At 47.0% G+C, this 22,862-nt stretch overlaps 5 protein-coding genes across 5 annotated transcripts; 3 read left to right on the forward strand and 2 right to left on the reverse strand.

Moving 5' to 3' along the window:
* Positions 1 to 36: 36 nt before the first annotated feature.
* On the reverse strand, positions 37 to 1,365 carry N7446_010630 (cytoplasm protein; the record flags this gene model as incomplete). Its single annotated transcript, XM_058519373.1, has 1 exon — positions 37 to 1,365. The coding sequence occupies one exon, from the start codon at positions 1,363 to 1,365 to the stop codon at positions 37 to 39; it is 1,329 nt and encodes a 442-aa protein (XP_058368211.1).
* A 1,238-nt stretch (positions 1,366 to 2,603) lies between these two features.
* Positions 2,604 to 4,664, forward strand: N7446_010631 (Kelch repeat-containing protein; the record flags this gene model as incomplete). The annotated part of the gene is made up of 6 exons (XM_058519374.1): positions 2,604 to 2,757; positions 2,806 to 2,971; positions 3,022 to 3,496; positions 3,543 to 3,604; positions 3,656 to 4,075; positions 4,133 to 4,664. The coding sequence occupies 6 exons, from the start codon at positions 2,604 to 2,606 to the stop codon at positions 4,662 to 4,664; spliced, it is 1,809 nt and encodes a 602-aa protein (XP_058368212.1).
* Positions 4,665 to 18,361: 13,697 nt separating this feature from the next.
* On the forward strand, positions 18,362 to 18,946 carry N7446_010632 (uncharacterized protein; the record flags this gene model as incomplete). Its single annotated transcript, XM_058519375.1, has 1 exon — positions 18,362 to 18,946. The coding sequence occupies one exon, from the start codon at positions 18,362 to 18,364 to the stop codon at positions 18,944 to 18,946; it is 585 nt and encodes a 194-aa protein (XP_058368213.1).
* A 1,676-nt stretch (positions 18,947 to 20,622) lies between these two features.
* On the reverse strand, positions 20,623 to 21,057 carry N7446_010633 (uncharacterized protein; the record flags this gene model as incomplete). The annotated part of the gene is made up of 1 exon (XM_058519376.1): positions 20,623 to 21,057. The coding sequence occupies one exon, from the start codon at positions 21,055 to 21,057 to the stop codon at positions 20,623 to 20,625; it is 435 nt and encodes a 144-aa protein (XP_058368214.1).
* A 368-nt stretch (positions 21,058 to 21,425) lies between these two features.
* Positions 21,426 to 22,235, forward strand: N7446_010634 (uncharacterized protein; the record flags this gene model as incomplete). Its single annotated transcript, XM_058519377.1, has 2 exons — positions 21,426 to 21,734; positions 21,777 to 22,235. The coding sequence occupies 2 exons, from the start codon at positions 21,426 to 21,428 to the stop codon at positions 22,233 to 22,235; spliced, it is 768 nt and encodes a 255-aa protein (XP_058368215.1).
* Between the last annotated feature and the right edge of the window lie 627 nt (positions 22,236 to 22,862).

The following is a 22,862-nucleotide window of genomic DNA, read 5'->3' on the forward strand; positions in this document are numbered from 1 at the left end:
CCCTAGTGGTCAAGTAGAGTTGGCAAAGCCTTTTGCCTAGATCACGTAACACACAGACTTTGAATGCATCACCACAACAATCTTGGAACCCTCAGAAGAACCACTAGCAATGATGTCCTTCTCAAACCATGTGGGTACATATGGAAATTCATCCTCTCCGCTCTGAATGCATTTTTCAATGGTATCTAGCCTCCACCTCACAAGAAAATGTCCCACCGTGGTCACTATCTCTTCGTCGTTATTGTGAAAATACGCTCCAGTGAAAACCACCCGTTTGCCATCCCTTTGGCACCTCCTCATGTCATCTTTATTCAACTTCAGGGTGTGAATGTGACTTTTCGGTTTTATCTGAAAGCGACATCTATCCTCTAAAGTTTCGAACAGAATAAGCTCCCCATCGGTAGTAAGCACAATCCATTGACCACTCGCTGCGATACAAATATGGTGAATAGGCTTGCTTTGAAAGTAGCGCCTAACTTTCGCGCGGTCTATGCTTCCGTGATATAGCCGTAGGACGCCTGTGTTATTTCTTTTCATCAACGATGCGGCTGCAATCCGGTCGCCTGCGATAGTCGCTACGCAAGTAAACTTCTCGCCTGTGTACGTTTTTCTTTCATCCAAGTTTCGCCCATTCGCGACCCGAATCAGCTTATCTTTACTTAGACCGACAAAAGCGTCTGTCTCAGCGGAAGCAGAAGACCAGGCAAGCAGCCCAATTATGCCCCGACGTGGACACATCCCAACGATGCCTTTGTATTCACCCGAGAGATTGACCTGATACATATCATCATTTGCTACCGTCCACACTCGCAACTGGCTCTCATTTTCACAGAGAAAGCCCCCGGAGGGTAATATCTTTGTTTCGTTAATTTCAAGGCAGATGGTATTGGTCAAGTAAAGCTCAGGGTAGCCTGCTGCCGTATGCCGTCGTTGATATAACCCAATGTTGGAGCCCCGGCACACAACCACCAATGTGGATCCAACAATGAGGATGGAATTATTCGTGTTGCGCAATTCATCAGGATCACTGTACTGGTATTTCACATCACTGGGCTTCCACTGGGGAATATCCTCCATCTTTATCTTGACCTTGTCGTGGTTGCTGAAATTCCGATACTGCTGAGAGGCTAAGGCGTCAGTGTATTTACTATCTTCAATTTTACTATCGCAGGGGAGGGTAGGGTAAAGAATGCTACTTCCCAGAGGGTCTGCACGAGACGTGCTTGGTACCATCTCACGCGGCATACTAAAATCTCTACCAGTGACGCCATCGAACTCCCGAGAATTGCTAGGACCTCGGACATTCGTGTATCTTCCTAAATATTGCACAAACGCACGAAACAAGTCTCCTTGGTCTCCAATCATAGAGAACTCTCGGCGCTTCCCGGACCGTTCCTGCCATGTTAGAATATGTCGGGGAGACTGGTAATACTGAAATCCTAGATCATAGTCAATAATAAGGGTGTATTTACTGTGCGTACTGCTGTACACTTCAATTTCACAATTCCCTGTGGTCTTCTTTGACAGTGTTATTGTAGCTGGATAAAGAGGCTTATGATTGGATGAGTACTTGAACGCTCCGTCTGGAATTTGGATCCGCACGTCGGGCTCCTCCGACGGACACTTTGGCCATACTATGACTATCAGACGTGATGCTACAGAGGGTCGGTGTCTACTCACTGCGGTTTAACAGAGACAATAACATATTACGCTCCAAGTCTATCCTGGAGAATAATACGTGGATCAGTTTACATTTTATTGGGGGAAAATGGTTCTAAATCTGGAAAATGACGTGGCCAAACCTGGCGCGGTCAAAGTCTCCGTTTCAACTGTACCAACTTAGACCTTTTGTTTCCGGAAAGCCCGTTTGACACAAATTTCATGTTTTGGATACGCGACTTGGTCGGGATGCTTGCTAGGCGACCTACAATAGACAAGGCAGGTAAGTGACAGCCATGGCAGTGTAAAAGATACAGATAGAGATGTATTGCCCCTGGTCGCTTTTTTCATGGGCACGAGGTCTGGTCTAGTAACCGATGCGGCTGGCCTCCGCGAACAGGGCTGGCGGGTGTATGACTTTGGTGGTCCAATATGACAATATTTACCTTTCGTTGACTCCCACATGGCGAATTGACTGTCAAGGGGTTGAAGACTGTTCCAGATGGCCAGGTTGCCACGTTACCAAGGAATGATGTTACCTTATCGATGTGGGACTCGCTACAGCAGAACCGTCCATGACCTGGTCTTCGCTAGTGGGATTGAGTGTTGTGCTCTTTGTAAGAGGTAAAAAGTGGGGCGTTACTCGAGGCACTGGGTGCACCCTATAATAGCATATCAGTGCCAGTGTCCTCGATTTCCTTCTTCTCATTGGAAATATCGACTATCGACAATTTACTGTCCGACATAACCAGAAATTGCCTCCTGGGAAGTACCCTTTTAGGTCATCACTCGATTATGCGGTCAGCATGGAGAGCGTGGCTGTTGGTCGCTCTACTCTGGACGGATCGCTCGGAAGGATGGAGCTCCCAAGTGAATACTTCAATGTGCAACTGGTCTCAATCTAAGGGTATGTGCCTCGGTCCCTTCTTACGGTCGATAATAAAATGATCGAAGCTAGCTTAACGAGAGACAAAGTTTACTTTGCCGGGGGATCGAAGTGGGATTTGAAGTATGATGTTCTCGTGCTTCTGTGTGCTATTATGCTTATGCAATCTAGTGGTTATTCCGATGGAACATATGGAGTTCCCGAGAACGACGGTCAGTTTAAGTGTATGCAATACGCCGGTTATCATCTAACGTTCCCAGCGGGATTGAGTGGCACCATCGTCGAATTCTCGCTTCGTGAGCCCTACAATACCGATGTCACAAATCTCTCCGCTCTATTTACAAAGATCCCCGATCCGGCATACCACACAGTCGCGTTCGAAAGTGGAACAATGTTCACGAATGATGACGACCTGGTGCTCTATGGGTTCGTTGAATCTAAATTGGAGCAACGAGGCGCTAGCTAATGTCAGACAGTGGACTTCATCGGCCTACAGAGGGTGCTACCACTCCAGGGCCCCATGGGCTGCTTGGCTATCGGGCCTTCCAGGAAAGCACTGTCAAAGATGCCTGGGAACCAGGATTCTTCCACATCACGCTTGATGACAGCCTTACCAGGTTCGTGACAAATGGGGCGGGAGCATCAGTACCAAGCGAGGATTTAGGGTTCTACTTCGGCGGAAGACGAGGGGAGAACTGGGGACCGATCATGCTGGACGATGAGTCGGCCAACTTTACGGCCAATACGCTGATCTCGGTAAATATGACGCAGCAGGCGGAGTATCATCAGTGGGTCAATGAGACCTTGCCAGATCACATTGTATCACGTGCCGACGCAGAGCTCATATGGGTTCCTACCGGTGAGCGTGGTATTCTAGTCGTGATTGGGGGAGGAGTATATCCAGAGGTGCTGTATCCGTCAGGCCTTTCGAAGGCCCAGCAGAAGCAAAATGTGAGATGTCTCTCTATCTCCAGCGATCCATTGCTAACACGACCAGGCCGACGAGGATCCCTCGTTTATGCAGGCAATTCCGATTTACGATATTGCGAGCCAATCATGGTAATACCCCAGCAACCTCCGCCGAGTGACCGTTTTACTTATGAATGGCAGGTATGTACAGAACACCACGGGTGATATCCCGTCGCTCGGTCGGACAATGTTCTGCTCTACGTTAGCTTCGGCCAGCGACGGGAGTTCCCACAATATATATATCTACGGAGGCTACGATGGACAGGACGGGGAGAATGTGCCGTATGACGACGTCTACATTCTTTCTCTGCCATCCTTCATATGGACCAAGGTCTACAACGGGTCTTCGACCCACGGAAGAAGTGGTCATCGATGTTTCCGCGTTTTCCCAGACCAGATGTTGGTGATGGGTGGGCGCTTCAGAGACCCCTCGCTCTGTGTAGAAGGAGGAATTGTCCAGATTTTCAACCTCAACACGATGCGTTTCCAACCTAAGTATGCACCCGATGCTTGGAGCGACTACAGGGTACCCGACGCGATCAATAGCAAGATCGGGGGCAAGTATGAACGCTCCTCCATGTGGCCCAATATATATCAATGACTGATCACGGTTGATAGTGGACTTGGCGGTGCGAATATCAGAGCACCACAGATGTGGACGGACAGTAAGGTTGAGGCCTTGTTCAGAGTACCGTATCAAAAGTCGATCAAAACTTGGTTCCCATACAATACCCCTTCGACGAAATTTGACTCCCCGAAAGCAGGCGGAGACACCTCACACACCGAGTCTCGTAGCTGGGTGTTGCCCGCTGCCCTCGGCGCTTCAATACCAGTCCTCGTGCTAGTGGTCATGGTTTCGTTTCTGTTCTACCGACGATCCCATCGTGCATCACAGGTTACGTGGATATCCTGGGGGCGACGAGTGCTTCAAATGATTCGAGGAAGAGATGTTACCCCCGAGATGGACGGAACTAAGGTTGGAAAGAATCCTATACGAGTGCGTGTCGTCAATTCCGGTGTTGAACTTGATACCAAACGGCCATTTGAGGCAGAGGGGCCGGATAGACAGTTGTCATCTTCTATTACAACGACACCCACCGAGATGTACTCTGGGGATACACTAGTTAGTCCTATTACCCCAAAGTCCTAGTCTCGGCGTGAAAGATCTCCCATGCTCCAATCTCCATCGTATGGGCTGCGATGTGTCCAAAAATATCTAGACCCTGGAGCGGATATAAATAGGATGGTGATTAACATTTGATCTATATTAAGTCCTGAGTTAAAGGAAGCAGAAGGGGATATTTTAGGAACAACGAATACTTAGTGAGCGATAAGTGCCAATTCTAGAAGCTTAGAGACAATCGAGGTAAACGGCTCAATGCGCTGGATTCAAGGTGTTTATCGTGGCTTAAGCTCTAGGTACGAACACCGACAGTATTGTCTGGTGAATAGAACTAACAGGACTAGCTCCCCGGCGACCGTGTCTGGTCTGGAGGTTGGGTCTTTGTGGAAGGAACCAGAGTATGACGCCCAACAAGATTCATTTACAACAGATGCCGTAAGCCCTCCGCCAGCCTACTGCTTGATTTCGGACCGAGAAACGAGAGGGCTGCGGTGCCAGCGCTGTAACAAACGCCGATCTCGATCTTACCACAGGTGGCATAGGCTTGATCCCGTCAAATTCCCGCGTGATGGGATCTGCACGCGGTCGGACTGCGCGGCGGCTCAAGTAATTATTTTGTCAAGTAGACATGAGCTCCCGGGCAGCTAGACGATAACCTTTCAGTGGATGCTTCTATCAGAAGGCTCAGCAGGGGCGTGTAGCATTTAGCGGGTGTGGGTTATATTTTTCATTACTAGAGTTTGAATTTGGTTTAAAACTCGGATATATACTGTCATCTCGATGGGCGTTAGTTCATTCTCAGGGTAGATTATGGAACCCAGGCCCAATAGCATACTCCACCGCCCAAGACTTTCTTCCAACTAGTTTGTCTTATTTCACGGGAAGACGTCATCTATTTTGAAACATCGTACCCGTCATTTGCGCTATATTAAGATGCTTGAATTTGCACTTGGTAACCTCAAAGCAAAGCCCTGATATTCAAGACGTCTACCCCACTGCCGGCCGTCCTACCTCGCGCAGCCTTTAGAACTTGTGAAAACCCCCTTCCTATGGGTACATGTGTCCCTAACTTCAAGTCCGACGACCACTATAGAATTTAGAGGGCGGAGCGAGACATGCGTAAGGTTGTATAATGAAGAGAGTTGCAGAGACTTCGAGCAGTTCCTTCACTTCAAGCACGGACGATTCTATAACGGGGACATTTCTATTTCTTGATTGGAACCATGCTCAAAATAAATCTCCCGTTTGTAGAAAATTTAGGATATATGAAGTTAGGAAGAGACTCCGCATTTCATCTTCCATTCAACCAGATCGGCCTTTCATGATTTAGAAAATTTGACCGGGTGTCGCTGTTGCACCCTGTATACAGGTGATTATTTGGGATTGCAGTACCAGACAGTAACTTTGTCCGTCAACGTCCATTGGTCGGTCCTCTTGATGTCATTAATTAACACGGAAGAAGCAATGTGCGAACCTTATCCAGCGATTTTTCCGACGAGGCTCATTGCAGACTATGAGCCTAGTCAACGTGCGCCCCCTACAAAGAAGCGTTTACTTTGCGATAGGTCATTCAAGTGTCGTAGGAACACGCTCCTGTCCCGGCTACCTATAGAGGTAGTGCTTCTTATTGTTGAACGCATGGAGTATAGAGCTCTTTATAACATCGCTTTGGTCAATCACAAATTTCGAGATATTGTGAGCCCGTATCTCTTTCGAAATATCTGGATCAGGACGTGTGTTTGCCATTGGCAAGAACTGATCCCAATGCCAGTTTTATCTTATGTTCGATCCATTACATACGTTGCCAGCTGGAAGGTCGAACCAGGCATGCGCAGGCCGAGCGCTGGTTGTGTTCACGTCGATGACATAGCATCCCAAGGCAGCGACCTCTGGTCGACTAGAAATCCACCCCCGTGGAAGCAGAAATACCATCTAGATATCAGGCCGGATGTGGAGTATCTGAATGCGATGATCCAGTCTTGTGCCAATTTAACTTCCCTCCACGTGACGCTCGAACCATGTCGCGAATGCTATTCTCCACTCGTGTACACACTGCCCGCCGAGTTAGTTCGTCAACATCTACAAGCGATCGGTCGCGTGCTTGATACAATTCGTAAGAGGGGCCCACGCCTAAAGAGCCTCGCTGTTGATATCTTTTGGGCCGATGACACGATCGAGGATCTAGGGGTGACATCCATGTTCCTAGAAGCCGTAAAAAGCATACCGAATTTAACGTTGCGGGGACAGTTTGGCTTTTGGGAACCTCTTCTCTGTTATGACCCGTCTCCTAGCCTCCAGTCGCTCGTGCTAAGTGACTGCGCCATCTGTTATAACACTCTGCAGGGTTTTGTTGACCGTGCCAATGGCAAGCTGAGGATGATCAGTCTTCAAAAGGTGTTTATACGTCCATTCCGCGAATTGGGGTATATCAGTAAGAGCGGATCGCCCGCTGGCATTTTGCGTTGGTTGCGAGAGATAAACGGCTGGGTACAAATCTGATTTCGGTGTAAGGCCAATGTCCTGATCGGGTTGGATGACATCATAATAGATGCTCATCTCCGAGATACGATGGTCCGACCGCTTGTTCAACGAACCTGACTTGAAAGTAATATTGTACTACACCGGGACATTTCTCATAGTATTGGTCTTATTCAATTCTGTTTGTCTCTGGGTACATATTGAAGTAGCATGGCTCGATGGCTGTCTGCTATCACATTTCATCTGAACATGTTCTCCACCCTTAAGCTTCGACATATTTGCCCTGCAGGAAGAAACACAAGATAATCGAGTTGAATATACTCTGTAAATATCAATCACTTGAACTGATTCCGCAGCGCAATTGTGTTTTTATTTTCGCGTAGCAGCTCCGACAAACATGCGGTGAAGGGCGTAGTGGCAGCTAGCTCAAAGAAAGCCTAGGCTTGCATAGCCCCTTCCTCTTATATGAAGCACCGAGGATGTCAGGTGGCGGTGCAGGTGGCGGAGCACGGTGGACCGCTGAGCCTAGGGAGCATCCTCGCTCACCTAATGATCACGGATTTCTAGGACGGGAGCCTTGTGTAGAGACCGTAATATATAAATTAAATCTTACTTCTTGGATCCATTCTCTCCATTGTTCTCTATCAGCAATTCTTCTATGACCAAGGTCAGACGCAAACAACTACCCATCAATTGCTTGTGTAGCTGTACCACTTCAAAATGTCCACCAGATACAAGATCATAGAGAACCTTATATGTGGTTTTCTCTGTATCACAACTTGGGCTGCCGCCAGCCTGTGCTGGGCCATTGTTGGCCTTGCACACATTCTACAGGACCGAGCAAAATCCGACATCGTCATTCCCGGCAAGGCCTATCCAGACAAGATGTTCATAAGTCTCATGGACAGGGTCGTGAGATCTACGGGAACCTTCGGCGCCGTTTCTACTCTCATTGCTCTTTTCGAAACCGTGATTATAACCACGAGGTGGCGAAGAGAATACGATCAGGCTGGGCTTTACTTTGTAGGCCTTGAAGCTGTACAGGTTGTGATTATGCTTGCTGCAGGAGGCTATGTCAGTGGCGAGATCCACGGTTATCAGACCTCATTTCAAAGGTTTCAGGCTGGCGACAAATTGGCATTTTACAACATCATGTACTATGGAGGTCTTGGTCAGGTGGGATATGGGGGTCTACTCATCTTGGTTCTAATCATGTTGCTACTGATAGCATGCCTGAGTGCACATGGGCCCTGCCATCATGGAAGGAGTAAGAACGAAGCAACGGAAGCGATGCAGGGCCATGAGAAATATGGGCGAGATAGCACAGAGGCTTCGTCTTGGCCCAACGGCGGGCAAGTATTATGTGATACAGCGATTAGCGTCCCCAAATGATATGTCCTAGATAAAGCTAGAGATCGATGTTGGAGGAGAAGAGAATGAAGGAGTGTGCATACAGGGGAAGACAAGTTGTCGGAATATGATACAATGTGCGTCTCGATGTCTTATTTTGATACCCCTTGTGACGTGCCTGACGTAAGGTACGTACTCAACACAGCTGTCAGTGAACTCCTATCACGGGCGTTGTGTGTACGTAGGATCTGTATAGCTACTTACCAAAAGAAAAGGTTATACCAAAATATTCCAAATGCTAAAATAAGGCTAAACCAAAATACAAATCGAGGTGACAGATACCATACCCTCGCCTTTAGTAGCCAATTATAACCTGTCCAAAAGACATTAGCCTAGTAAGCGCCTCATTCAAATTTATATAAATACAGCCCATCTCACCCACAGCGTGAGCATATACCGACAACCCAGATTCCTATCAGAAATGAGCAGCACCGGACCATCTAGGAGGACCCGTTCGCGCACCATGTTCTCTGCCACCCCACCCCCCTACAGAACAACCAGCACGAAAACGGATGCCACTTACCTCTCTCAGTCAGGCTCAGGCGCAGGAAACAGAGAAGCACAATCATACCCGTTCATTACCTTTACTCCGGTGAATAAACAACTGGAAATTACAGGGCTTTCCGATAACTCCCTATCGACGCATGCGCATAGTGACCCCCGAGGATTTCGGAAATCAATTGTGGCCGATCCTGACTCCCACGCTTCCGACTCTAAGAAGAACAACTGTGAATCACATTCTAGTGACCCTAGACCTAATACGAGAGCTGCGGCGGCTCATGGCCTAGGAAACTGATTGGGTTACCCTATGATACGTATGATTTGACGGTCCTGGCGCTTCCTGGTGATACCTTGGCAACGTGAGTCCTAAGATAGCGCTGGGCCAGAATGGAATCACTGGCTTGATTGGTGCTACGAAGCCAATCATCTGGAATTAGGCCCAGGTACCAGTCTTGTTAGCGGCGACATGATTTCACTACGATCGCGTTACCCGGTTATACCATGCGTCTCCTTGCCTCCTTTGCTCATTCTGGTACCACGTCATTGCTTTATCCGCTCTGCCTTTTCAATATAGAAAGTCATGCTTACGAGGGATTTCTTTTTGTTATGGCAAAGCTAGTGATGATATACTTGGTGTTACCACCCTTAGTTATCATGTTTTGGTCTGTGCTCGTAGGTACCCCCTTATACAGTGATAATTCTTAGGTGTAGCGGAAGCGTCGAATGTAATTGCTTAGAAATAAACCTCGTACAGATGGTGTAATGCTTGAAAGCACACCCTCTCTGTCCCAAATACAGTGCCTCCTATAACCCTTGGAACATTCAATCTTGATTGATGCAAGGCTGACCATGTTATTGTGCATTCCAGCAGACTCCGCCGACGGCTTCTTCTCCCCTATGTCAGCCTCACAACGCCCTGGTTTGGCCACATAATCATGCCGCCAAGAAGAAGACATGACCGAGGTACCATCCCGCATTTAATGAGGTCATTGCCTACAGTAGCACGAGCCTTGGCTTACTGTAAAGATCTCCTTCTATTGTCGACATTATATATGTACACCGGTCATAAGAACAAGTCTGACCCGGGTCTTGTTCCTCTCATATTTCGTTACAGTCATAAGCCCCAGTCTTTCCCCCACAACGAGGACCTACCCTGTTTGAACATCTGTCATGCCTTTGATCAAATCTTCTTCATTCCCCCCGTGCCCCGGCCCTCCTCCAGTTGGACCTTTGCCTCCTGTCCCGGAAACAAAAAGCCTACAGCTCACCCAACGTACGTACATCGGCGTATAGACAGGTTGGACTAGACTAATCTTGGTTTTGGCTTTAGAACGCTAGAAGCAATTTCGGTTACTGAAACAGCATTAAGCACCGCTTCGTGTACACTTGTTTGGCGTATAGGCCTTCTATTCTCCGAGGTGCATGGCCGCTGCCTAGCTCATTTGGCTGGGGTTCCTTTTTGCCACATTCTTTTTGGTATTTTTAGTTTAATTTGATTGACGGTGGACAATACGTATTACATGTTCTGTGCTCAGTAAAACACACTTCACCTGCCACGTTAGTTTAGAACCCTTGTGCTTTTCTCATAAGCTAGGCAGTTGGAACAAAAGGCCGCACAAAACCACACAACCCTACTTTGACTTGGACCCGTCTATTTTCACCCCCGTCCAATTCAACCACGATTATTCTTTTTTAAATCTGCGTCCACATTTGACAGTAACTGTAAGCGGGACTCTCCAACGATCCAACCGGAATTTCACCGGCCAAGAGTGAGTTTTAGGCCCCGCATTGAATATAACGTGCTACGTACGAGGACCAGGGAAGGCGGACAGTGGCGGTTGGCACGGACATACCCCCATCAGAGTCTATAACAAAGCCCTGGCCCAATCTTCTCTGCCTTAACGATGGCTCATTCCTACATGGCCCACGGGCTGTACAGCCCCTCATCACCTACCACCGGGAATGGGGACTCGGACAAAATGGTATACAAAATGGAAGTTCGAAAAACTGCTTACCAGCTGCTGATGGTATGGGTCACTCGGTTTGGGGCGTATTTGCCTCCCGCAACCATTTTGACCAGGTAATCTCGTCCCCCACGGCCCCCCTCCTCCCTACCGTTTATGAACTAACGGTTTAGTTTCCTCCTGTTTCCTCCAGCTTTGAACAGCCTATCTACTAGTGCCCCTTCTACAAGAAACCTCGCTACAATTGGTGTAGCATTTGGCCTTAGCGCAGTAGGGCTCCTACCACTTTTGTTGTTCGCCATCTCCGATCGGCGAGGTGAAACCGGTCTCGTAGGGCACGCGTACGTAGAACATGAGCAAACAAGCAACATATACTGATACAAGTCCCAGAATCTGTTTAGCGGCTAGCCTCGGTGGCTTACTGAACATGGCAATACACGTTTCCTGGGGACTGACGTTAACTACTCTAACGATTATTGTCATATCTCTGGCAGTAGCGCTTCCGGTGCTTTTTACATTGTTATTGATTGCGCAGGCTTATATTCGATCTCACAGTACACAACACCCGAACAGCATGACTTTGCAATGGCGACATCTCCAGATGAGTGACCAAAAGCCATCTGCTAAAGGTCCTGGCGCGCTAGATTCTATTATATGTAGATAGAATTTGGACTGGATACGAGACCTTTTTAGAACTATCAGCTCGTATTGTGAGACGAGTGTCAGGACTTGATTTTCAGCACTGTTCCGTAATTAGGACGTCTTGTTGCAAAGACAAATGTAGACTCGGTATCGTAAACTTCTAAACCAAAAATAAACCTTCTGTCCCTCCTTTGTCAAGCCTTTATGAATAGAGCTTCTGACCACAGTCCGCAGTGAATTTCCAAAACGCATCATATCTAATGCCGAGTCAAACAGCGCCTCCATATTACCATCGCCGGATAAGGCAGATAAAAGCCGACGAAGAGCCAAAGGTCCATCCGACGCACCCAGGCCGGGTGCATCTGTCCCCAATGCTGACATACTCGGCCAGTCATCCGTCCCGTCGGGGTGAGGCCTCAACACGGAGTATCCGTCTTTGTATCCGCAGTATCTGTTAAATGCCAATTAACAGCCCTTCATAAACTTTGGCGAGGCTATGATATTATATCTACGACATTGGGAGCCTTCAACTGTGGACTTCATGGACATGTCTCCTACCACGGCTAGATGCGTTGCTGTATTTTGGTGGATATAAGTCTTTGGGCAGCGTTCCATAATCGCACAGATATCCCTTCGCTAGCTCGGCATTAAGCGCTTCGGTGGCCGCCATCCCAAGTTTATTATAAGCTGTAAGTACATGCTTCATAATGGGTATACATTTTGTCGGTCATATCAATGGCTATTGAACTATGAGAGCTTATCAAATTCTTTTGCCGTACCAAAGTGGGGAATGGTAGACGACGCGTGTAGATTTAACAACGGACTACTCTTCTCCAGGGAGCCGAAATGGAGAAATCTACAATACCAAGTTGCGCAATCTACGGAGGACCATGCTGTCTGTAATTTGCCGAATGAATCAGACACAGGAGCTATCTCCGAGCATTATTGCGAGGCTTTCCCTAGACCAGGCAGCATGTATATACAAGGCCCTACTTAAAGTGGACCCGATATATATATGTTGCTATGCGAGTAACCGAAGTAACTATAGCCATGGCTGTATAATCAAGCAATTCTCTCTAGACACTTTCATGCGATAATCAGAATATGCTAGTAAAAGGCAAGCGATCTTACTATCTTCGCATTGCAGATCATGTGACCAGGGTATGAAAGGGCCTGTCAGTGTTCCTGACAGGGAAGGCGATGTCGGGCGCTGCTATAGCAATGGTTGTGGGCCTGGATCTGTAACCACAACAGCCATCAAAAGTTATACAGATACATAGTGCCAACGCAGATCTCAGTCAGCGTTCGCAATTCTTGGTCTACTTTTTTCTCTGGGCTACATTAGACCTCGTTCCAGGATTAGATTGCTAGCATTGGATCACGTGATCTCCGTCTTCGGCCCATGTCACGGGACACTCACATTCCAATAGTTTACCATCGCTCATCCTACGAGACAGGACTCTCCTGTGGGAATCTCTTGGGATTGCTAAATTGAATCTACCTTACATGCAATGAATCTCGATTCGACTCTGATTACATAATTATGCCTTAACCAGGGAACGCAGTGACCCCTGTTTTAGCACGACTCTCGTCTCCACTTAAAATCCACTCCTCTCCTGTCAGACTTTCAAATGTTGAACACCAGAAGATCATTGGAATAAATAGCATAATACCCTTTCCATAGCTACCAATGTTGTTGGCCTCGGGCCATAGTGAGAATGTGTGCCGCCGTCCGTTCTCAGAAGGAAGTATCTCTCCTCAGTTTTATAGGGGACAGGTGCCTCAAGCGAGGACACTGATATTTTTTTTTTTTTTGGGCGGCATTATTTCCCTAATCGGTGCTTGGCATCCTGATCAAGGGACAGGTACCTTAGGCATGCTGGACTATCAAGCCAGAAGCAATCATAACAAAGATAAAAAGAGTTAATCAATTTGGTGGGTCATCGTCAATAAATAACTAAAAAAATCAAAAAAGGAAAAAGAAGGGAAAAAAAAAACATTTTCTCTTGAGCTTGTGGATCGGATAATTTCTTTTGGATTTAAAGTCCGTTTTTCCTTTTTTTTCAATGGAGAATATTCCGAATATTCCAGATTCGACCCGCTGTGTGAACCGGGAAGTGGGGCCCAGGAGCTGGCCAAAATATTTTATTTCGACAAAATTCCCGCTTACTTGCATTTGCTGGCAGAAACTTACATATTTCACCGCTGGCTTCTCTGGAAGGAGGGCTGTATGGGACAAACCACTAGAAATATTATCATTATTTGGTGGGCTTAAAGGTTGTGCTATTCTTTACCATGATGGTCGGAGCATCTACACATGTAGCTTGAGAACTGGCGATACGCTCCATCTATTATGTTGGACTCTTCTAAAACAGAACCTCAACTTTTTCCTGGGCGTGTTGCGTTGACAACCTAGATCTAGGGACTCCACTCCCTATTTCCGACCGGGTACATGTAAATGCCGGAAACAGCCTCGCATGTAACTGGGAACTTGTCAAAAACCATATTCAGCACGAATGGAGGCATATTAGCAGCGGTCGGGTTCCGGGAGCGCCGCCGAAACGTGGGTGGGGTGAGCAATTGTCGTAACTTCATCCCAACCACCTGCTCCAAGCGTGATGAATATAGATTGTCGGCCGAACAATTCATACAGATGCTGAACCCCCCAGTTGCGAACTCGGACACATTCATAGACGTAGATAATATCCTCTTTTTCTGTGAAGCTCACCAAACCCCCTTTATTATTTGTAATTGTGATCTTGGGCCTGCGCGCTGTGTGGTAACCAACAACCAGATATCCCTGGGGTCTGCCTTCTTCGACAAGTTTTTGATAGAACTCATGGTGATTGTTTAACCTATGTTCTTGAAATCTTTCGGTCGCAATTGTAGTTGTGACGCCCCTTGAAGACGTATAAACGGATTTGCAGTTCGCGAAAGCATTAACGCTGTAGTCTCTGTGCAATCCCAGATCGAGGAAGTTGTTTGGCGGTTCTGCGTCCTTAAAAATAAAGTAGCCCAGCTGGACATCCTTTTTTGGCAAAAAGGGCACGAACAAGATCTCTGCCATAGTCGTGAAAGAAGGAGGAAAGTGTTTATAGGTGGAAACGAAGGCTCTAAACGTGGGCGGCCGCTCTGACCCTACAGAGCGTGAGCAGAGTATGTATTCTGGAGTGGATAATATTCATATACTGTATATACCTAGAATATTAGGTTCCCCTCTTTGAATAAGGGTTGGCCTTGGCCCATGGATGGATAAGAGAATGTACCACGGAAACCCCAGTGCTGGGCGGAAATTTTCAACGGTGAAAAACGTAAAAGGATTAACGTAATTTAGATGAATTGGGACTGATGTATATTACAGGTAATATTAATAAGTATTTTGGTTCTATTACCATGTCTTGATGCACTCGGATTGCACTTCTGGCATGCTTTCCAAAATATCTTCACGTTACTGGGCGGATCTGTACATGTTGCTACGGTCTCGGCTTAATTCAGGGATCGAGGATGTAAATAGTAAATGTTGTTATCTGTTGGCCCATTGGTCTTTTCACCGCTTTTGCCAACCTTTACCAACTACGAGCGCATATGTCGGTCCCTAATGACCTAGAATTAGGATGATTTGGCACTGCGTCTGGAAGCCATATGCCCCGTCCTTAGCGAAAGATTTACATGGAGAACCACAATATCCAGCGAGGATTGGCACCCAAAATTTCGCTAGAGGTGTAGACGTCCTTTGGACCGCGGTTCTGTAACGAATGATGGTATTTTATACCAATATTACGCTAATTCCCTAAGGCCTTGTGGACTGACCTAAAGTCCATTCGCATGACGCCTCAGAGGATGCATGGCGTTATACTCTCGCGATGTCCTGAATTCAAAGCTCAGAGAGAACTATAAAGGGGAGGCACCATCCCTTGTAGCTTAACCAGAATCTAGTTCAACATGCGCTGTTGTGCGATGTCCTCATCCTTAGGCAGTCTCCCCCTGAGGTACGTAGGAGTCTTGGAACAGAAACTCCGTCTTTTAATCAAAAGCAAAAATAGGTGTGGGACTCTATCCTCTTTACCTTACACCGAGATGTCTGGTGAAATTTTCTCGTGCTTCTTCGTATTGTTCCCACATGGTTCGTTCGCAGGTCAATCGCCGTATCATGTATTATCTCTCCCCGCGGGCACCATTCAAACTCCAAATGGTACTCTCGGACCCGGCGGCAATGCAAGGATGTGAGACATTGGAATTGACCCGGTGCCGAGATCCTGCCCAATACCAGTACTTTGGCACCCCGAACACTGTCCGAAAAACGCTACCGCGGAATGATAACTACATCAGTCTCAAGCTATCACGAAGCCAGAGCCTCAAGAAGCTCAATCCAGGTTCAATCGCGCCGGACAATATACCCCCAATCCCAGCGCACGGTGGTTATAGTAAGACGATACAGCTTGATGAGCTTGACTTTCTTTACCAAATGTGCTTTGCTATTCATAGATGCAGATCTCAATCATATACCCACGGGAGCAACTTTTGTGGCGGGAGAATGAAAATGATTAGGCTTTGGAGCGACCGATTTACCCAAAGCCCGGTTCAATCTAATCTCAACGGCAGCGGACCTGACTTGACGCTGTTTTCGAAACTTGTCTGGACTGATTCAAGCTTTGATGTTAGTATTTTTATTTCGGCGCACAGGGGTATCTTGCTAGAACAGGGGTGTTTCATACCTTGTCTTGCACATTTTGCTGGATTGTATTCCGCGTCACAACTGTTTCAAATTGACGTCGATGAGGTGGTTATACGAGATAACTATCTATTAGCCCTCTTTGAGGGCTTCAGCTTTTAACTAGGCGCCGACCTCCTTGCTAAATTAAGTTCTTCTTTTGCTGGCAAAAAGATGTCGTGGGGTACGATATAGGCTTACTTGGGATCTTTCAGTCTACCACACACAGAGTGCTATCTGCTTGGTCTACACTTTCTTAAGAAAAATTGGGGCAAGGATCATCCACTTTGGTCCCTTTCATGATCGTATCGCTATTTCGGTAAGCTCCTGCTAGACCCCAATGAGGGTAAAAAAAGCCTAAGAATCATCATTCTCTAGGGTCCACATATTCTGCGTTAGATCAAGTGATGGCTTCCCAACTGAGGAATCTACGGTCTACGCACTAACATGCAACGAAGCCTTCCGAAAGCCCTAGCAAGTGACAACATCGCGTACTCTACACAGAGTGTCACAACGTCCTAAAAAAATCAATTCCATAATAGGTCGACTGCTGACACACTTAGTCCTTGATCGTCTATTATCACCTTGTCCTCTGCATTTGGAAGCGCTGTATCGTGAGCTTCGAATTTGTAGTGCATTTAAAGGTGTCTTGAGGAGATTTGCTTGGAGCGTATTGTTCAGTTAATGGTGTTCTTTCAGGAACTTCGATAGTGAGTATGAGGGCTGTAAATACGTACAATCGAGCGTAGTCGACCAAAAGCGTCAGAGACGTGCGTCGGGCGCTTTTTCCGATTGGATTTTCCATATTGAGTCTATTTACTACATATTTTTCGCATTGAGTAACTCGCAAGACCAGACCCTTGATTCTCGATTCCCTAGGAGAATCAATGCAGTCGGTATTGACATCCAACTTTTTCACCTGCCATGAAGAAGCCCTTGGCGGATATAACTATTCGATAAGTATAAACCGCGTGATATGTCCCTTAAGATTAGAAATCAGGTATGGTTGAGGTTGCAGACGGATGCGTTTGTGTTAGCTCATCTAGCGTAAGCGCCTTTTTAATGGAAAAGGGTTCAAGTGGAGTTCCGGTTCTCTCTCCTCTACGACCTATGCTGGCAGACTTGCTTGTCCTCCCAGCCTGACTTTCCATTCTGCTGTCTATTCCACCACTCTTAGGCTTGACCAGAGACATGATTCCGGTGCATTCATCAATATGTGATTATGAACCCCTGTGCTGAGAATACCGCACTATTCCGTAAGATACGAGTAGAGCATGCTACAGGAGTAGTATGTCATGGAATTCGAAATTTAGGTGTATGACGTGTTGTTTGTGCATAAGGGCCTTTCCTTGCCTGCCATTTCCGCCTTGGGATTCGCTATGGTAGTTACCGCGGGCTATGCGGTTCTATCACGTCTCATACACAACGAGCATGATCGTCCCAGGAAGGCAAGCGCCGGTATGCATTACATTCAAGTGTAGCGCCCTGTGCGCAATCTTAGCTAGAATGACCCACTCCAGGTTGAGACCAACACCCTGACTATCGAATGGAAATATCCGCTAGGGGCAGCGTCATGACGAGTTTCCCAATCTAGGTAAATAGAATCGATTCACGCTAGTTACATACAGTATAGCACGGGAAACTGTAGGATAGGCATTATAAAAATTGGGAGGGCAAGGTAAGCTGCCATCAGTGCGCTTCTTCACTGCGGCTATTTTACTAAACCCAAATCTGCTCTCAGGCCTACTTTGCCAAAACACGGATGCCATCATGTTGCGCAGAGTCATCCTCGCAGCGGCGTTAATGCTGAATCCCACCGGAGGTCTCGTACCCCGGCCCCGGATCTTGTGGGTCTAGAGAAACTCTGGTCCTACGGGCAGTTGGAGCCTGTCTACCCGACATGCACGTATCCCACGATAATGGCCATTCAAACTACTCTAATCTGATTTCTAGTCGAGACCAGAGGCTTAGGGAACTGGACAAACGCATATGTTCAAGCCAAGAAGCTGGTAGCTCAGATGACCGCCGAAGAGAAAAGCAATTTCACGTACGGATATACTTCGACCATTAATGGCTGCTCTGGAAAGTCGGGCGGTGTTCCGCGGCTCGGGTACCCTGAATTCCGCCTTCAGGACGCAGGCAATGGGGTCCGTGGCACCGACATGGTGAACAGCTATGCCTCGGGCATTCATGTCGGCGCATCGTGGAACCAGCAGCTCGCCTATGATCGGGCAAAGGAAATGGGGAGGGAGTTCAAGATGAAGGGGGTGAATGTTGCGCTCGGACCTGTAGTGGGCCCTTTGGGTCGTATCGCTCGAGGTGGCCGGAACTGGGCGGGCTTTGGCAACGACGCATACCTCTCGGGGGTTTTAGCAGGCGTTACCGTCCGTGAACTACAAGAGTCTGTGATAGCATGTGTCAAGCATTTCATTGCCAATGAGCAAGAGACCAGTCGTAACCGCCCTTACTCACCCCGGGTGCGCTCAATAGGTCGGTGTCATAGAACGTGGACGATAAAACACTACACGAGCTCTACCTCTGGGTCGAAAGCAAATTTCCCTCCAGATACACGCAGTGCTTCTCGATTCGTTATACTACGGTAATCAACATTGGGACAATCATTTAGACAATCATTTATTTTAAAAATAATTACTAAGTTAGGATCAGCACGTTACGTAAGCTGATATATTCCACGATCGTTTTTGGTAGGTTTCAGCACGCGGAAATACAGTGTCTAACGGAGCTGCTTGCCAAAATCCGTTTTGTCGACAATACCAACTGAGATCCCCAAGTAATACTCAACTAAGTGGATGTTCGGGGTTGCACTTCAGTTTTATACTTCGATACAGAGGGAAACCGAAAAATAAAAATAAAAATAAGACCACTTTCTACTAGTCAAATATAAAGATCGACCAATTGCCTATAAACTTATTAGGAGGTCTTGGCTTTACAAAAATCGAAGTTCACTCATCTCCTACCCTATACCTATCGCTGCATGTCTGAATGCGCTATTCGGGTCCGAAAAAAATGCCACCTCGAAATCAAGTATCTACAGCGTTTGGTCGAAACAGAAGATCACTACCTGAACTACCCCGCTGGAAACTGCGCATGATCTATGATATGATAGTCAGCAAAACACTGTCTGTGGCGGATATGGCAGAAGCGGCGAAATGCAGCGCGGAATCAATAAAAGAAATCTACCATTTGCTTCAAATCTTAGCCTTCCGTGAGGACGAAAATTCTCCCCCGCCATCTGCAACAGTCAATATAAATGTCTTGCCAGCAGACTCCTCAACGCTTCCATCAATCTCAATTTCGGCGACAGCTCGCTCTGTGAATATTTACGTGACAGGAAATATCACAGTTTCTGTTCCTAAAGAGGGCACCATTGAAAAACAAGAATCATGACCGACACGGGCGCTATGATGTTGAGACGACTTTCTTCGAAGTCCATAATCGCTCGCAATAAAGAATGCGCTAAAGCTAGCATGTCTTATCACAGACTAACACTAGCATAATAGAATATGGGTAGGGTTCGGTCTGGTTTATGTGTATTAAATCCGGAAAACCTTTTTGCCTTTAATGTTACAAAACCATATTACGTGAATAACAAATTAAGGAGTAATCAGATACGGCAGACTGGGAAGATCACCATGACATCTCTCACCAGTAATGCACGGCCAGAGGGTAATACTTCTCCAGATTTAAATATTCATCAGCGAGAATCCTAGCGACAGGAGCGAGTAACGTGTGAGGTACGAACTTAAACAAAAATTACAGCTTACACAGAGCCTCTACTCTTACTTACTACGTCTTTTCCCGTTGTGTGAAGGGATCGTAAGTCAACACGATTTAAGTTTAAAACGGAACAATTTTTAAGGCTTGCGTGATATCGATTCTGTTCTCTAATATTGATGGAGAATCGGTGAGCTGGATCGTATTCCGCACAGCGTGCTTACACCACGGTATTGTACACTTTGAGGTGCGAGATGCTGAAGGGTCTCGACGAACTTCGATCGTTACGCCATCGGTGATCGCAATGCTGATACCATGGCAGGGCAGCTAGACTGATTGCAAGCAAGCTTGCCTCGCCTCATCCGGAGAAGGGGTGACGTAGTGGCTTTGTTCGTTTTGTTATGACACACTGCCGAAACAGTGGAGTATAGACAGTCCAGTGCTACCTCCTGTGGTTTCGCTCCGCCAGCAAGTCGACCCCTGGTCTGTCGCTTCCGCTTGATCCATATCATATTCCGCAAGAAAAAGAAATACCAAGCAAGCACTAATGTGCCGTGTATAGATCGTTACAGAATTCCATGCGAATTTTCTCATCAAGGATGCCTTCTTTCACAACAACATGCGACTTTCCGTTCATAACTTCGTGTTGTTCCCAAATCGAAGACACACCATGCCTTGATATGTTCTCAAACAACCACTGCTCGTAGTCTGGCTCACGTTGTTTTAGAATTGTGCCAAACTGTCCATCGACCGAGTGTTTTTTCATGCATCGCTCTATACGAGACAGGGCCTTCTCAGTGATGTCGCTAGTATCGAATTCAACCATAAGACACCTTTGATCATATATTTCGTACCCGAGTATCAGCGTGAAATGGGCGCGTGCGCGATATGCCAGAATCTTCGACATTTGCTTCACCACATCACTTAGTGAAATATCCGCTGCGCAGAAGGCGCGTAGTAGATAGTTAAACTCAGTCATAGCTTTAGCTTCTGCGCTAGTGTGGACAAGCACGAATATTTCCAGAAAGAGGTGTGAATGGGGGTCCCGAGGATTATATACTTTCGTACCGAAAAGCGCTACCTTATTACAACGATCCTTTGAATCTATTCCGGTAACCCTCATGCCAAGCGCCCTTCTTGTCATCTGATTAGTCAAAGGAGAGGGTTTTGGCCCCAGGGCTAGTAACTTAGCATGAATTCAGTACCTGGTTATATAATGGGGAATGCCTCATTTCAAACCATTTCTAACAAACTGCTACGAGGATGCTTGACAATACTCTCTCGTTATGGCCTTTGTGGCGATCGGTTGCTAGAAATTTGTCGGTGGGCGATCTACAGTCGCTCCGAATGTGCAACAAGCGCCTGAACTCCATATGTCTCGATGAAGGCCTCTATAGGCGTCACGTGTTCGCGCATGACCTGAGAAGATGCTTCTCTGACTGGGTGATGTTCCTTGAAGTGATACGGTCAAGCAATGCGCTATTAGCCGGACCCCCGATCATAAAGCTCTTGACACAAGAGCATCTGAAGGTGGTCGAAGATGTTGACATATGCGTCACTGAGAAATATGGAGCAGCGTGGGCGCAGTATCTCGCGGAACGTGAGGGCTATGAAGTCATCTACGAGTCTTCACGATGGCGCAACAAGCGGAGCCAGGTAAGGCTGACCCATGGGCTTTTTACCGAACTAACTTTATAGGTCTTTCGTTATTCGAAAGTGGTTAAGAGGGGCGCAGATTCTGAGCGGCGCGTAGTGCAGCTTTTTGTCTTCGTTTCACAACGAATCGAGGAACAGTACTGCCAGTTGATGGGGATCTCATCACTTATGACCTATTGGCGAAACAATCAGATTGTTTCATTCTTCTCACAACAACTGTTCTCAAAGACCTTTTGGAGCACACGTGTTGGGTTCGTCGGAGTATTTCCATACTCTGGTCTCAGGTATGGCAACATTCAAGCGCTCCGCGAGGCGGGGTTCCATGTCAATGGTTGGATATCTTTTGATGAGAACGAAAGCTGTAAATTGAGCAGCAGGTGTGTGCTGTTTCCTGTTACGCTCACGGGAAGACATGATTTCCGGATGAGCCATATGACTCCCTATCGAATAACGGTGGAGTACCCAGAAGTTACAATCGAGTACAGTCAATCCCAACTGTGATTTGGTGAATTAGAGAATATTGTAGACCTAATGAGTGCATGTTTCGCGGGGGCGCAGCTGGAGTGGGAGGTGCAAGATGCGACCGACCTTCATTAGGTTTGTGTATGGCTGAATGCTCGACAAATTCACCATACATGTATCAGCACGGAATATAATCTACTCTACCAGATATTGAAGAAAGAGCTTCCTTTTGAGGATTACCCTCTAATGTAGAAGCACATCGCCATTTGGTGTTATGACCACGTGAAAAAGTATGAAGGAATTCGGTACGGCCGGTGTCATACTTGACCGATTTGCGTTTTTACTCGTCGACACTGGTAGCTTGGCCCACCGTATGATGGAAGCTATTGAAATCGTACCTAGAAGGATAGTTAGCAGGACCACCAAGATCATCTATAGGGGTAGCTCTTCCGCTTATACTCTTTGATACTCTCTGACCCCCCGGTGCCAGGCAAAGGAGGGACACTTGGCTCGAGAGGCGACAATAAGGTATTGCTTCGTGTCTGTAGAGTGCCCCGGTTCAAGTGTGCCAAGTCCCTAGGTCTGTCTTTCAAACCTGTCTACCGGGGTTGTGGACTAGGCTTCATAAAGTCATGACTTATGCTCGGCTCAATGTCACCACTCAGG

Source organism: Penicillium canescens (assembly GCF_028828765.1).
Source record: "Penicillium canescens strain IBT 15451 chromosome Unknown utg000007l_segment0_segment0, whole genome shotgun sequence".
NCBI lineage: Eukaryota > Fungi > Ascomycota > Eurotiomycetes > Eurotiales > Aspergillaceae > Penicillium > Penicillium canescens.